The sequence below is a fragment of the Patiria miniata genome, unplaced genomic scaffold (genome assembly GCF_015706575.1).
Source record: "Patiria miniata isolate m_02_andy unplaced genomic scaffold, ASM1570657v1 HiC_scaffold_7, whole genome shotgun sequence".
NCBI lineage: Eukaryota > Metazoa > Echinodermata > Asteroidea > Valvatida > Asterinidae > Patiria > Patiria miniata.
In genome coordinates this window covers 24626512-24643620 of record NW_024037074.1, presented here as the reverse complement: position 1 = coordinate 24643620, position 17109 = coordinate 24626512, and the positions used below count along the sequence as shown (strand labels likewise).

The 17109-nt window shown below is 41.0% G+C and overlaps 1 protein-coding gene and 1 long non-coding RNA gene across 2 annotated transcripts; both read left to right on the top strand.

The window, feature by feature from the left end:
- The first annotated feature begins 4 nt into the window (after positions 1–4).
- LOC119744561 lies at positions 5–15805 on the top strand. The gene is made up of 2 exons (XR_005273575.1): positions 5–718; positions 13405–15805. It is a non-coding gene; the product is annotated as an uncharacterized LOC119744561 (long non-coding RNA).
- Positions 6514–13627, top strand: LOC119744557. Its single transcript, XM_038220532.1, has 6 exons — positions 6514–6529; positions 6728–6799; positions 9438–9665; positions 10642–11008; positions 11617–11685; positions 12132–13627. Exons 3-6 carry the CDS (start codon positions 9494–9496, stop codon positions 12466–12468), a joined length of 945 nt encoding a protein of 314 aa, XP_038076460.1. The 5' UTR covers positions 6514–6529; positions 6728–6799; positions 9438–9493; the 3' UTR covers positions 12469–13627.
- Positions 15806–17109: the final 1304 nt, after the last annotated feature.

Sequence of the window (17109 nt, the reverse complement as noted above, 5' to 3'; positions counted from 1 at the left end):
AAAAAGATAAAAATATGAGTTAATAATCGACTGTGTTCTCGTTTACTGGTCCTTCCATTATATATACATCATCATTTACTAATCCTTCAATTATTTACTTTCCATAGGTTTACAGAAAACTTCTGCAGACTACATTTTTGCACTTTAGTGTTGGTACATGTAGGTTTTGATAACACAAATGTGGAAATTATGAAAAAACCGGAGGCCGTTTTTATGTGGTTTGAGCGATACAATTTAACATTGTCGAAAAGGAGGTGAAAATAAATGTGCAGTAGTGCTATCCTACAAGACAAAGTTTTATTTTAATTTAACATTAATGTCGCTTAGCTCGAGTAAAATCGTACCAACGTTTTGAAGGACTTTGCCCAACGGTGACGCCATTGATATTTACACATAAGAAGGACGAAACCATTGATGAATAATTGTTCATTTTGTAGAAAGTTAGACGAGGTCATAGCCATTCTGTTTCCGGCTCACTAAGCTGCACCTTTCTTTGTATATAAGATCCTTAAAACTGACGAGATTCATGTCAATTTATTTTGCGTCATTGTATATAGCATGCATGGGGACGTCCATTCATTTCAGTGTTTTAAAGTATTTTTCACTTTAATTCTCATTCAATTCGCCAAACCTCTCATTTGCTTTTTGTCACGTGTTCAAAACAATCCGAAACTTTGATTTTACTTTATCCTTACGAAGACACATAACCCCTTTAAAGGTAATATTTTAATATTATTAATTATTTGTATACTTTGCTTTTTCTTTTTATATACTGTGCTTGACTAAACGTTTTTTCCATCTTGCATCCGTATTGGTTTTTACAATCATGTCATTCGTTAATTATACTTTTATAATAAACATAGGCCTACACATAGACCGCAGTAAGCCAATGCGCATAAATTCTATCCAAAAATGTTCTCATAGAAATGTATACAATCCATACCGAATGTGATTTCTTTTTCATTGCAGACAATGTTGGCAAATTTTGAGCGTTGGATAATGCAATCAATGACCGTTCGTGAATTCGGAACGGAGCCTGAGCAAGTGAAGGGAATTGCAAATTTACAACACAGATACGTTTTACAGATTTTCCTACATTTTTACGCTTTTCAACAAAAAAAAATCCATAAATTGGAATAAAAGAGTATTGAATCAGTCTTAACGGCCGTTTTTAAACCTTGCAGGGTCATGGCATTGTTGAATTGCAGGTCACAGGTCATGCAAAATCTATCCAATCAGAGGTGAATTCATCAGAGTAGGCCCAGCGTCCTGTTTGCTGGCGAACGAGCGAACGCTGTATACTACGATGTATACCACGTGACTATAGCATTACTGCACACATCATGCCTCTATTGACACAATTTTCATTAACAACTTCACAAATTGTTACAAAGAATGTCGGTGAAGTATTTCATTTATTTTGGGGTTTGGGTTTTTTTTGTGAAAAATGATTTTTTTTTTTATGGGAAATTTAGGGGGCTCGTCTTTGGTGAATTTTCCGGGGACCGACCGACTGACCAACCAATCACGAAGGGACATGTAGAAGCTCTTGCCAGGGCTTAAAAATGTTCTTTTTCAACGTAAGACATGACGATAATCAAACACTACCTTTCAGTGATCTCCAGACGGATATGTATGCTCAATGACCCAGCAAGCGGTAAATGTCTGTGAAAACACTAAAAGTGAAGCTACTTAGGATTGCACATTTGCAGTTTCACATCTTTACTTCATTGCAGAAACAACCACCAAAAAAAGACTCTGCTGCACGCGCACGCGCATTAGCCGCCGATACGCGTGTGACTGTCATGGCGGACTTCAATGAGGAGAATTGGCAAAATTATACGCGACACGGGTCACCGCGCCGCAGGCCTGCTGCTGGTGCACTGTTGTCCCCGTCCCCGACCGCGGCCCGGCGCCCTGGCGCAGCCCGTAGGTACGGTGCAGTACACTCGCGCGCACGCCCACCATACAAAGTCGTCATCAAAACGGGAGTTGTGCTTTGACGTAAGCACCATTCCCGAATTTAGCAAGGCGCCGCGCAAAAACAGTTAATAACTTCACTAATATACAGTCTGGGTGCTAGACTTGTGACGTTGCACGGGGACACATTTACCAGGGGGGACACATTTAACGTCGTGCAGGGGGACAGATTTACCTAGAGGGGGACAGGTTTACCTAGGTAAAAATGTCCCCCCCGGACAGATTTACCGGGTCACGACCCGGTAGATCTGTCCGGGGGGACACATTTACCAGGGGGGACAGAATTACCTGCCACACCGGATCACTACATTGGCACTTTATTAAAAAAAAAAGGAAACGCCTTTAAGAAAAATGCTGTCAAAATGTAATGAAGCTATCTAAATCTTAATTCCAGCAACTATGCGCGAATGGTTTTATTGAAACTAGCAATTGAAAGGGATTGATGAAAACTGTGAGATTTGGGTAGTTGAGCAGTTGATATGGAAAAGAGAATAATTACGGGGGCCTGGGCATTACATGCGAGTCTGAAATTAGCGGTTGGGCATTGGTGATGTATGGGAACACGAACATTTTGTTGTATGTTTCAATTTGTGGCTACGATTTTACTCACTGTTTGACGGGTTCCAAACCTTCACATTCAAAAATAGCAGTAGAATTACGGAGAGAGGCGCACACTATGTGACATATGTTTACAATATTGGATGTTGTGGTCACGTGATGCCAACTTTCAGCAAACGGTTCTTCTTCTGAACTGCGTGTCTCTTGAAGGTTTAAAAGTGTTCCTGCCAACGATACTTATAGGCTAAATGTTTGGGTTGTCCGGTGGGTGGCTGTCGCCATGACGTCACTTTACATGATGGTCTATAGACAAAATTAGCCAGTGCCAAGTACCAGTTTTGATTTGATCGTTTTAGTATTGGTCACATATGATTTAGTTCAATTACAATCCAATTTAATTCCCATGTAAACGCCTTTCACTCAACTGGTTTAATAATTCGTCCCACGTTATAATTGTGGGTCCACAAGCAGCCTGACTGTTTAGTGGCATCTGGGCAATTGTTACTGTAAGATATTGGTTGTTAGTCAGCCTGTTCATGTCACAATGAACAAAAAATCAAAAATACCACAGTGTACGGCACCTGTGTACATGATCATGTTTACATGTGTACATGTATATCTAAACATATGCCTCCATGTATAACAGCGCCCCTAGAGGCAGAACGCATGTCCAGACCCCCCCCCCCCCCCACAACCTGTTTTTCTAATTTCCCAAGCTAATTTCACCACGTTTGTAGTGTCATAAGCGCAATCCAGTCGGTGTCGGCCTACATAAAATAGTGACAAAGTAATTCCCGTGTACTCATCTTGTTGATAGCGCCCTCTACCGCCGCATCCCGACAGGGACCTGCTCACTTACATGAGGTCAGGTGTCCAGTCTACTAAAGTCTAAGCCTCGGGTCTTTTCAGGGGAATTCCCCGTCCCATTGATAAACGGCCTTGCGTCAATAAATGTAATGTACATGTGGTGTATACTGGATTCGACTTTGTACAGGGTAATTTAAGCACAATGGCCCTAAAACCTGTCTCGTCCAAAAAAAATGCGATTTCAAGAATCGTCGTCACAATTGTCTTTAAATATCACCAGCGATAAAATCTCAGTTTGAACGTTTAAATATTCAACAAAGTCTTATTGCCTAACTGGGGTTGTTAATAAAGATATTGTGCACTTCAGGTGGTGACAGTTGTTGAAACAAGTATTCTGTGTCATTTTCTTTGTTGTTCCAAACAGTCAAAACACACAATAAATTACTTTTTTGGACGAGAAAGGTTTTACGGTCGTTGCGGTTAAATGGTGATATTCTTTGAACATATTGAGCAATTTCGGTATTTTTTCCATCTAAAAGTAGCTTATGAGATTGGCTTTCCATTCATTATTATTTTTGGTGCTACATATTTGTTTTTAATATGAAATATATTTTTGGGGGGGTTGGGCTCCGCTTTTTTTGACTCACTTTGTATAAGTGTAGGCAGGAATGAATATTTATGTATTTTAAGAGTGTCAAGTCAGTGATGTATAAATCTTAGTGACACCCACACAACCCCTGCAAGACATTTTTCATCGCGTATCAGCGGGATACATAATTAGCATGGAACACCCTACCTCTGATGCGCATTGAGAGTTCACGATTGGCAATCTCAAAATTTCTCGAGTAAGCGGATGAACTGCGATAAAGTTAAACTGAAGGAATATTATATCAAACACTACTGCGGATGAGCCCCCTAGTGTTCATTCTGTGAATCCTGCATACACTTAATTTGTATCGGTAAATACTTATTCCCCGTCAGCGATACATTATCTACAAACCGTCTGTAGTATGGAGTTGAAGTTAATCTTTGGTCAAGGGTTATACAACTCCACCCATGTAGGTTACAGGTCGAGAGAAAACGCATCTCATTTCAGTGCTGACGCAAATGGAATTGGAATCAATACGTGCACATAATCCCGTGGCTATAAATAGCTCGCGTTACATTTCCACAGTCGCCATGTGCTTTTCTAGTTCCAGTGATAACTATTCTGGTTTCAAAATATGGTACGAAAAATGAGCGGAAAATCATGATTGTACGTGACTTGTGAGCAGCTGAGGACCGGTGCGTTTGAAAGGTGGTAACTGCATGGGCGCTTTCTCTCCGTGTAAGTAATATAAAAGATGCGTAGTGGGCCTAAGTCATTAAATGTTCAGACCTTCAAGTTGTCGTCTTGTCAAACTGTTAGGACTGTATGTAAGTTGGAAAAAAAAGATTGGCATATTCATCTATATTGATTTACAAGCTGATTTGCCCGATCATAGATTTGGTAGGGCGTAGTGTTGGGGATGAAAATGTGGGGAGTTAAATGTAAATGGGGGATATAGTTGAGGAGACATGCAGTTATAGAAAGCAATTTCTGTGGTGTAATCTGAGGCAATTTCTGACCACTAAAACCTATTTCGGCAAAAGATCATCTTTTAAAGTTTTGAGTTTGTAGTAATCAGCTACATGTATTTTGAGCAATAAAATCATTAAAGTAGGCTACAATTTTTATTCGGGGAAGAAAAAGTGTGGGGGGACCAAACAATGTCCCCTGCTTTAAAATGGGGGGGGGGGGGTTCCCCCTGTCCACCGTCGACTTACGCACATGATAATTGTGCACCATGGCAACTGTCTGTAAATGCTCCCATCTGTCTGTTAAATTGGCACAGTCGAAGGCTGATTGTACAGTTTTGACAATTACAATAAAATCATAATGCAATAAAACGTGAAGACGGACGTGGAGCGATTTTGGCGCCGCGGGAGACCGCGGTCTCGGATCCTTTCAGGAGCAAACATCATCTCGGAGGCCGAGTAAAACGAAACATTAAAGCATGTAGTGAATGATATTCATGTAGGGATAATTATGTTCTATTCTTTGTAGGTAGTTTTGACAGGGAAAAAATGTGTGTTAGGAAAAAGCAGTGCTGAGGTCTGCAGAGATAGGCCTGATGGGTGTTTTGACACTGTTGCCGTTTAACAAATTTATCATCTTCCAGTACAATATAGACTATCGTGGCTCCAGTTGGACAATCCGCCCAGATCAAATGTCAGAGTGTACCGTATGTACAAGCACTTTACTGCAACCTCGTTCCCAGTGAGTCGAGCAGTATGCTTTCACCACTTCCTTGGATCGTCTGCATATCCAAAATTATTTGGATACGTATGCAAATTAAGCTCCCTGTGGGCGATGTGTTCTGGGCGCACATAATAGTTTGGTGGTAATACTAAGATCCATAATTCGTCATATTTACAGCATAGTCCCTTTGGTACTAGATTTCAAAATGTGATTGGAAAATCCATGCATTGCAAGTTTATGTCATACAGACATGTACGTGAGTCGATTTTTTTAATAGGTTCTTTTACTAGTGTTACAGGGACCCAATTATACGTGACGACGTTATTAAACTATTGAGATCGTATGTGCATACTCATGAGTTAGTATCCTATTAATAATATTAAAGAGACAGGGACCCATTTGTTAAATAAGGATGGTTTGCATTGTTAATAAATATCAATACTATGAAACATATACATGTACATGTGTATTGGAGTATCACTGTCCAATCAGAGGAAGATATGTAAGGCGTTCCCATCCCAGGATTTACTCTTGCAAGCAAGGTTGGAAAGAAAGTAAGCACTGGGGACGAGGTTAACCGCGGTCTTAAACGGCTGCAGCTATATGCCTTTATATAGGTCATGATAAGTTACCCAGAATGCCATGCATACTTCCTTCACAAGATTATGTGAAGCTCATCAGCCCTTCCCAGCACCCTGTTTGCAGGGCGGTTGGTACTGGCTTTCTTCCAGGCCAGAGGGCACATTATAATCAGATAAGTAGAGTGTATTTTATGTATGTGCACCCTGAACTGTGGTTTGCATTGTGTATTGTGCAAACATGTTTACGAAATGTAATGATAAAACCAGGCTGACAGTTGACCAAAGCACATACAAGCAAGCAAATCAGTCGTGAAATCAGACGGTAGGCTGCAACGGGTCGTAATGGTATCAAGCACGGGCGATAATGATCAGTACAAAGTGCCAATTAATACATTTAGTTTGAACTGTTGCCCATACGGCAATCTAAATATGGGCCGCGCCTATACAGCAGTATATTATTAGTGTGTATATAATACCATATGCCTATGACAATTTCAACTTTTGTTTTGCGTGTTTCCAGATGTGTTTATAGCTACAGTACATTCTCCGCATCGAGCTTGCATGTCAAGTCCTGACTGACGGCGGTTTTCATGTGAGTGCACTCGTGAAACTAGGGACTGCCACTGAATGGTGCGGGTACTTACGGGATACGCATGCGGCTCAGAAAAAAACTGGCTGTTTCTAACACCATTTTGTGTGGTAACTTCACCAAACCCACAAAAATTACATCTCAACATTTTGATGTGAAATGCAGATTGCACATAGTGCCAGATGAAATAACCAGGCAAAACTGTGATTAAGCAAGCAACTTTGTCCAAGCCGCATTATGTATCCCGCATATAATTATTATGGTCCCTTGGAGGAAACGCGGGTGGGACGAAAACAGAGGTAGGTGTGAGTTGAACGTAATGCATACACCACCAGGCGCGTACGCAGGGGGGGTGTTTTGGCTGTTAAACACCCCCCTTTGCCATGTAAAAATATGGAGGGAAAAGAGAGTTATGTGACCGAGCGCGGAACAATTACAAATTATGTGCATGTTCTCAACTTTAAGCTTTGAATACAGAAGACACTTTATAAGAGCAAGAGTATATAGGCCTATATGTATTTGAAACAAATGAAACAAAATATCCCCTCATAATTTAAACAACTTCTGCTAAAAAAAACAGGGGAAAGTGGCCAGGAAACGCCTCAGATTGCACCACAGAGCATCTACGATCCAAAATTTCCCGGGGCCCTTAAGCGGGCCCCGGACCCCACGCCGTAAGTGCTTCGCGCTCCGCGCTCGCATTGGTCCTCCGGCCAAATTAATCCCGGGACATACCGTTATTTCGTTTTACTGTTTTGGATTTCCTCAAAACAAAAACAGTAAACGAACCATTGGTCGTTTTCTCGTTTTACAGTTTTGTAAAACGGTCAAACGGTATTAAGTCACACACAAAAAATACTTTTTGTTGTTGTTTTTAATTGTAGAAAGCGTTAAACGGTTAGTTGCTTTATTTTTAGAGTGTTGTTTTACAAAATCATGACAATGACAAAACGGTCAATAGTCTTGCCGACCATTTTTTGATTTTAGGTTCGGCAATTAAGCAATGCACCGGAATGTTAATTAATGCGTCCTTGGGATCGAGTCATTGCCTGGGCCCCGCTCCTTACATTTCGTTCTCACGACAAAATTTGCAAATTGGCTATTGAAGAGCCGCGTCGACTTGAACCCCAGTTTCCTTCAAAATGTCTGCAACTTCATCAAACGTCTTATTACCATCCTGTTTCCATTGTGAAAAGTAATGTCCTCCCTTGAAGTTTTCCAGCGCCATTTTGCTTGGAATTCTTTAAGCCCCACCAACTTGACTGAATCGCATGAGAAAGGGGTCGGGGTCCGCGCCAGGAATCACATCACGCATTAATTATGCCGAGGTAACACTTCTTCGTGTAAAACATGGTCCCCCTCCACCCCCTTGCCCACCGCCACAAAATGCACCACGGACTGTTAACCATGACACTGGAATAAAAAAACAGTCTGTATTTGTGTAATCTGTAAAACAAAAATCATTGATCGTTATGCTATAATGAATTTTACTAAACTTATAAAACGGAGAAACCGTATTAATCTTAATACCGCTTGTCGTTTTATAACACTGTAAAACGACAAAACGGTCGATGATTCGTTTACTGTTTTTGTTTTTGAGGAAATCCAAAACGGTAAAACGAAATAACGGTATGTCCCGGGATTCAAATTCCCTCTATGCTATAATTTCACCCTAGCGGTGCCCCCACCATTTTGTACCTTCAGCAGCGAATGGCTCTATAAGTGGCATAAGTCCCTTTCCAAAATAGAAAATTGTGAAAAAATACGGAGATGGAACATGGTTCTCAACTTTGAGTACGTAACAAACTTTATAAACAACAACAAAAATTAACAAATTTAAATGGAATTTTCGATGTTTAAAATGTTTTCTAAAAGGTGGAAGTGGCCAGGAATCGCCTCAGATTGCACCACAGAGAATCTAAAATCCAAATTTTTTCCGGGGCCCTTAAGCGGGCCCCGGACCCCACGCCGTAAGGGCTTCGCAGGTCCTGGACCCTTCATTACAATAGTTCTAGGCCCCCCGGCAAATGGCAGTCTGAATCCGCCCCTGTGACCAGAGCGCATATGTATCTAAAGTTTGGCCTTGGGGGTGGGGGCGGTTTACACGAAGATTCCCAACGGATGAGAATCATGAGATCCAGGGGACGAAGCTGAGTGATTTTAGCCAATAACAAGAACAGATCCTAGCACTTCCGCAGCCCGTGTCCCTTTTTTTCTTGAATTTCTTCTTTGTTTTGGTTTAAATGCTGTTGAGGGAGGGGACTGCCCACATTGACCCCTTTACTCATATGTTCATCATACTCTAAAGACACAGAACATTTTTTTCCCGATTTACTATGCTTTAGCTCAAAAAGATAACTGATGGTCGTGGGTTCCCGGCCCTTCGAGTTTAACCCGTCCAAATATACCCTCTTTTATTTCTGGCGCCAACACAAACTCCTGACTTTTATTTTAGCGTAAAGTTTAGCCCACTGATACTATTTTTTATTTCTGGCGCCAACACAATTTACCATCTTCATTTCTAGCGTCATAAATGACGACATCCAATTTTGAAACACCCCCCTTGAAAAAATCCTGCGTACGCCACTGTACACCACGGTATCTGTGTCGTCTAAAAAACAACGCACGCTCCTCTTTTCAGAATCCATCAACATTCTTCTAGGAACGCCCGGAGAAGACGAAAAGACCAGGAGAGTTATGGCTGGAAGTACTTCGTGCGTTAAGGTGCCAGAGGTGCGTGAGGATTCTTGTGCATGCCGAAACTACAACCTCACAACTACTACTGCTGAACCATTACTCGATTTGCCACCCAAGCTACCAGATATTACCAAGTTCAACTTCACGAAATGCATGCCGGGGTGGACCTGTGGTATGTATGTAAAACAGAGAAACTAATCTATGCAGTCCCCTCTCTGCTCTGAGTCTGACTGTCTAAGGTTTAACCCTTTTTGACACCCTCTGTCTGGGTGTCTGGTGGGTTGGTGTTGCATGTCTGTGCATGTGTGAATATAGAGTGATATGTGGATATATAGGCCTAATGGACAGACCAAAATGGTCCTAAATTCCTTGTGGTTATCTGTGCTCGCTTAATAATCTTTGCGATGCCTGCACTTGAGTAACTTTTTTATGTATATAGGCCTAGAGTCTGTAACTTGTAGTAAAAAAGTCTGTATTTGTAGTCAAAGCGATTATAGTTGCGTTCCTCGTGCTCTTAACAAATTCAATTTCTTTTCTGTTAAGGAAAGTTCAGTTTTTACGTTTTATTCCAACCAAACTTTTATATTTTTATATTTTTGGGTCTGCAACCATTTCAAACACGGTTTTAGTTTTACAAACACATCCGTCTCCGCGAGCAGACTGGCCCCCGGTCCATACATTATCAATACTAGTTGTTTGGCGGGAACTAGTCTTGGTCTAAGATTGGATTCCCCCCCCCCCCCCCAGCCTCCCCCCCCCCCCCCCCCCCCCCCCCCCCCCCCCATTTTGTAGCCAGTACCGTGACAAACGCGGTTAAGTTGCCGTTGCGATGGGGGTCTCTATCAACTAAATGAATCCAATTCAGTCGTGGCAATATTGACAGTGCAACCCGGGAAATTCCGAGCATACCCCCACGTGCCTGCATTAGCTTGAATACAGCGCGCGTAAGGTCTGCTCGGAATCTCCTGGGTAGCGCTGCCAATATTGCTAAGACTGGACTTGATTCATCGTGTTGATAGCGACCGCTTGTCACGGACCGGCTGTATAAAGGGGAATAAAGGCCAAATCCAGTCTTGGACGACGACTAGAACCATCCTATATAACTAATGATTATAAATACTTCTGTGTACGATGTATCTTCATATCAGACCCGGTGATTCCGCATTGCGCACCTTGCCCTCCGAATGAAACCACTACCGGAGCGCCACTGACTACTATTGGAACGCAACAGACCGCTACTAGAACGCCACATATTGCTACTGGAACACCACAGACCGCAACTAGAACTCCACATATTGCTACTGGAACACCACAGATTGCTACTGGAACACCACAGACCGCTACTAGAACTCCACATATTGCTACTGGAACGCCACAGATTGCTACTGGATCGACACAGACACCTGTCACCGTAAATGTGACCATCCAGCCACGCTGCACCACAGCGGGCTGTCCTTTGTTATTGTTTCTGCCTCTGTTGCTGATCTTCCTGATTGCAGCCATCGTGTACCGAATGTAAGTATGGAGAAAGTTGTCAGAGTCTTAATAGGCCTTGGCTGGGAGAAAAAGGAACCTCGGAAGGCAGCCAATTGCCAATGATTTTGCCGCTATATAATGCTATTTCTTTAGGGAAAGTTGGGGTACACTCAAGATTAACATTAGTTGACTCGTGGTTTTTTTTAGAGATGGAGGACAATGTCCTGATAATATATCCAGTCAATTCAGCCCAGCTCCAACCCATTCGCCATCCCTGAAATAAATCAATTAGTCAACTTATTCGTTGATCAATCAATTGATCAAACATCAATTAATTAATTGATCAAATAATCAATAACAAAAGGAACAAATGACAGATAATAATATCTATAATCAAATATTTGAATAGACCTTTTAATAAATGTTTGATGGTTTTCCGAGAAAAGTGTTATTTCTATAAAAGCATGTCTTTAATTTTGGTGTTTTACCTTGTGTTTGTGTGACGCTTGTATTTTCTGTTTAATATAAAACCTAACAAACAGTGCCACTCCACTGAACAAATAATTCTTCATGTTGTCAGTCCTACTTTTTATGACACCACGCATTTAACCGGGTCATATTTTGTGTCTCATATCTGTCAATGTCAGTTGGCAACTTTACCACCGCAAGGAAAACAGCATTGCCGAATCTTCCAACGACCCGCCAACTTCACCAATGTGAGTATTGAATTTTACTTGATCTTTTATGAATTCAACTGTGTCTGATTTACAGTGCTAAAATGCGTTGTTAACTTACAGCGATTTTGATCGCAATCATAAAGCGCCACTTCGATAAATTAATGGCAAACATTAATTGAATATTTTTTGGCAGTGTATAACCAGTGGCGTAGCCAGGAATTTGTCAGTGGGGGGCGCTGGGGGGCTGGAACATTTCATGGGGGGCGTCATGTAGATCAATTTTTAGAAACTCAAAATCTCAGTGGGGCGACTGGGGGGGGGGCGACAAGGTTTCATGGGGGGGGGTGACCCCACGCCCCCCGTGGCTACGCCACTGTGTAAAACCCCCTCAAGTTTAGAAAACCATTTTTGTGACGTCTTGTAACTAAGATTGTGTCTTGATGAAATTCTTCGACTACATCTTTGGTTTATTTACTTTTTGCTAGATGTAAATACAAAATCCGTTTCGATGAAAAGGCCGATGAACCACACAAAGATCCAGCCGAATTACCTGCACTCGCCCATAAAAACCCAGTATACGAAAATGTGAACGAGGCTGAGTTGGCTGATCCTATGGAGGAAGTGCTCCCGACTAGTAGTGAGGGAGTCGGCGCAACCACCAAAGATGAAACTAGAGGGTCGGGGAGCGCAGCCGAAGAAGCCATCAAACCCGAGGTCGAGGTTGACCAAAACAATGAGCCACCTGAGGAAAAGACTGAAGATAAGAGTAGTAAAAGACGCCGTAAAAAGGTCACTAGTACGAAGGGGGATGCTGCAAAATAGGCGGAACCATATTTTTAAAAAGTGACCTTTAAAAAGATAACATTGTGAGTTAATCGACTAGGTTCTCGTTTACTACTCGTTCAATAAGTGTTTGTACTGTTTGTTCTCCGGGGTTTTTTTTTTTCAAAAAAAAAATAATGCATTTGGACCGTTGGAAAGACAACGTCAAAATTGGTTTTATTTTAATTTCTTCTTTCACCACAAAAAAAGGTTGCCTTTAAAAAGATAACAATATGAGTTAATAATCGACTGTGTTCTCGTTTACTGGTCCTTCCATTATATATACGTCATCATTTACTAATCCTTCAATTATTTACTTTCCATAGGTTTACAGAAAACTTCTGCAGACTACATTTTTGCACTTTAGTGTTGGTACATGTAGGTTTTGATAACACAAATGTGGAAATTATGAAAAACCGGAGGCCGTTTTTATGTGGTTTGAGCGATACAATTTAACATTGTCGAAAAGGAGGTGAAAATAAATGTGCAGTAGTGCTATCCTACAAGACAAATTTTTATTTTTATTTAACATTAATGTCAATTACCTTGAGTAAAATTGTACCAACGTTTTGAAGGACTTTGCCCAACGGTGAAGCCATTGATATTTACACCTAAGAAGGGCGAAACCATTTATGAATAATTGTTCATTTTGTAAAAAGTTAGACGGGGTCATAGCCATTCTGTTTCCAGCTCACTAAGCTGCACCTTTCTTTGTATATAAGATCCTTAAAACTGACGAGATTCATATCAATTTATTATGCGTCATTGTATATAGCATGCATGGGGACGCCCATTCATTTCAGTGTTTTAAAGTATTTTCAACTTTAATTCTCATTCAATTCGCCAAACCTCTCATTTGCTTTTTGCCACGTGTTCAAAACAATCCGAAACTTTGATTTTACTTGATCCTTACGAAGACACTTAACCCTTTTAAAGGCAATATTTTAAACCAATCTAATTAGTATTTCAGCTCTTTATGTTTACTTTGCTTTTTCTTTTCATATACTGTGCTTGACTGTTCGTTTTTCCATCTTGCATCCGTATTGGTTTTTACAATCATGTCATTCGTTTTTTATACTTCTATAATAAACATAGGCCTACACATAGACCGCAGTAAGCCAATGCGCATAAATGCTATCCGAAAACGTTCTCATAGAAATGTACACAATCCATACCGGATGTGATTTCTTTTTCATTGCAGACAATGTTGGCAAATTTTGAGCGTTGCATAATGCAATCATTGACCGTTCGTGAATTCGAAACGGAGCCTGAGCAAGTGAAGGGAATTGCAAATTTACAACACAGATACGTTTTACAGATTTTCCTACATTTTTACGTTTTTCAACAAAAAAAAACATCTATAAATGGGAATAAAAGAGCATTGAATCAGTCTTAACGGCCGTTTTTAAACCTTGCAGGGTCATGGCCGGGTTGACTTGCAGGTCACAGGTCATGCAAAATCTATCCAATCAGAGGTGAATTCATCAGAGTAGGCCCAGCGTCCTGTTTGCCGGCGAACGAGCGAACGCTGTATACTACGATGTGTACCACGTGACTATAGCATTACTGCACACATCATGCCTCCATTGACACAATTTTCATTAACAACTTCACGAATTGTTACAAAGAATGTCGGTGAAGTATTTCATTTATTTTGGGGTTTGTGAAAAATGAATTTTTTTATTTTTATGGGAAACTTAGAGGGCTCGTGTTTGGTGAATTACCGACCGACCGACCAACTAACCACAAAGGGACATGTAGAAGCTCGTGCCAGAGCTTAAAACTGTTCTTTTTCAACGTAAGACATGACGATAATCAAACGGACCTACTGCCTTTCAGTGATCTCCAGACGGATATGTATGCTCAATGACCCAGCAATCGGTAAATGTCTGTGAAAACACTACAAGTAAAGCTACTGAGGATTACACATTTTCAGTTTCACATCTTTACTTCATTGCAGAAACAACCACCAAAAAGGACTCGTTTTGCTGCAACTTCAGTTCAAGGAAACAAATGGCCGTCGTTGGAATTTCTGAAAATCTGTAAACTAAGTTTGGTTGTAAATGGTTTTTCGAGTTTTTTTCACACGGTCGAAATATAACATTTTGATCCAAAATCTGCCGATATTTACGCCTCTCAAGCCCACTGCTTTTCTGGTTGCCCAAAACACGAAGGATGGGAACTCGGAGAAGGTCTTTAAGTATAAAAACGTGGTGACCGTTCATCATGTCCCTCTGTAGTTCCGACGACTGCCAGCGGTACTGTATCATACACTTTAAGCCTAAAGTGTTGACGATAAGAAAGCGCGCATACCGCGCGTGCTTCATAAGAATATCCCTGTTTCAATTCCTCTTATAGAGGCCTTGGCCTACATTGAAAAGAGCGACTTATTAACTGAGCACTACTTGTAAAATGCAAAATAGCTCAGTACATCATGTGCCGGATCTCTACATTGGCACTTTATTAAAAAAGAAAAGAAAAAGGAAACGCCTTTAAGAAAAATGAGGTCAAAATGTAATGAAGCTATCCAAATCTTAATTCCAGCAACTATGCGCCAATGTTTTTATTGAAACTAGCAATTGAAAGGGATTGATGAAAACTGTGAGCTTTGGGTAGTTGAGCAGTTCGTGGATATGGAAAAGAGAGTAATTACGGGGGCCTGGGCATTACATGCGAGTCTGAAATTAGCGGTTGGGCATTGGTGGTGTTTGGGAACACGAACATTTTGTTGTACGTTTCAATTTGTGGCTACGATTTTACTCACTGTTTGACGGGTTCCAAACCTTCACATTCAAAAATAGCAATAGAATTACGGAGAGAGGCGCACACTATGTGACATATGTTTACAATATTGGATGTTGTGGTCACGTGATGCCAACTTTCAGCAAACGGTTCTTCTTCTGAACTGCGTGTCTCTTGAAGGTTTAAAAGTGTTCCTGCCAACAATACTTATAGGCTAAATGTTTGGGTTGTCCGGCGGGTGGCTGTCGCCATGACGTCACTTTGCACATGGTCTATAGACAAAATTAGCCAGTGCAAAGTACCAGTTTTGATTTGATCGTTTTAGTATTGGTCACATATGATTTATTTCAATTACAATCCAATTTAATTCCCATGTAAACGCCTTTCACTCAACTGGTTTAATAATTCGTACCACGTTATAATTGTGGGTCCACAAGCAGCCTGACTGTTTAGTGGCATCTGGGCAATTGTTACTGTAAGATATTGGTTGTTAGTCAGCCTGTTCATGTCACAATGAACAAAAAATCAAAAATACCACAGTGTACGGCACCTGTGTACATGATGATGTTTACATGTGTACATGTATATCTAAACATATGCCTCCATGTATAACAGCGCCCCTAGAGGCAGAACGCATGTCCAGCCCCCCCCCCCCCCCCCCCCCACATCCCGTTTTTCTTATTTCCCAAGCTAATTTCACCACGTTTGTAGTGTCATAAGCGCAATCCAGTCGGTGTCGGCCTACATCAAATAGTGACAAAGTAATTCCCGTCTACTCATCTTGTTGATAGCGCCCTCTACCGCCGCATCCCGACAGGGACCTGCTCACTTACATGAGGTCAGGTGTCCAGTCTACTAAAGTCTAAGCCTCGGGTCTTTTCAGGGGAATTCCCCGTCCCATTGATAAACAGCCTTGTGTCAATAAATGTAATGTACATGTGGCGTATACTGGATTCGACTTTGTACAGGGTAATTTAAGCACAATGGCCCTAAAACCTGTCTCGTCCAAAAAAAATGCGATTTCAAGAATCGTCGTCACAATTGTCTTTAAATATCACCAGCGATAAAATCTCAGTTTGAACGTTTAAATATTCAACAAAGTCTTATTGCCTAACCGGGGTTGTTAATAAAGATATTGTGCACTACAGGTGGTGACAGTTGTTGAAAAAGGAAATTCTGTGTCATTTTCTTTGTTGTTCCAAACAGTCAAAACACACAATAAATTGCTTTTTTGGACGAGAAAGGTTTTACGGTCGTTGCGTTTAAATGGTGATATTCTTTGAACATATTGAGCAATTTCGGTATTTTTTTCCATCTAAAAGTAGCTTATTCATTATTATTTTTGATGCTACATATTTTTTTTAAATATGAAATATATTTTGGGGGGTTTGGGTTCCGCTTTTTTTGACTCACTTTGTGTAAGTGTAGGCAGGAATGAATATTTATGTATTTTAAGAGTGTCAAGTCAGTGATGTATAAATCTTAGAGACACCCACACAACCCCTGCAAGACATTTTTCATCGCGTATCAGCGGGACATATTAGCATGGAACACCCTACCTCTGATGCGCATTGAGAGTTCACGATTGGCAATCTCAAAATTTCTCGAGTAAGCGGATGAACTGCGATAAAGTTAAACTGAAGGAATATTATGTCAAACACTATTGCGGATGAGCCCCCTAGTGTTCATTCTGTGAATCCTGCATACACTTAGTTTGTATCGGTAAATACTTATTCCCCGCCGTCAGCGATGCATTATCTGCAAACCGTCTGTAGTATGGAGTTGAAGTTAATCTTTGGTCAGGGGTTATACAACTCCACCCATGTAGGTTAGAGGTCGAGAGAAAACGCCTCTCATTTCAGTGCTGACGCAATTGGAATTTGGAATCAATACGTGCAC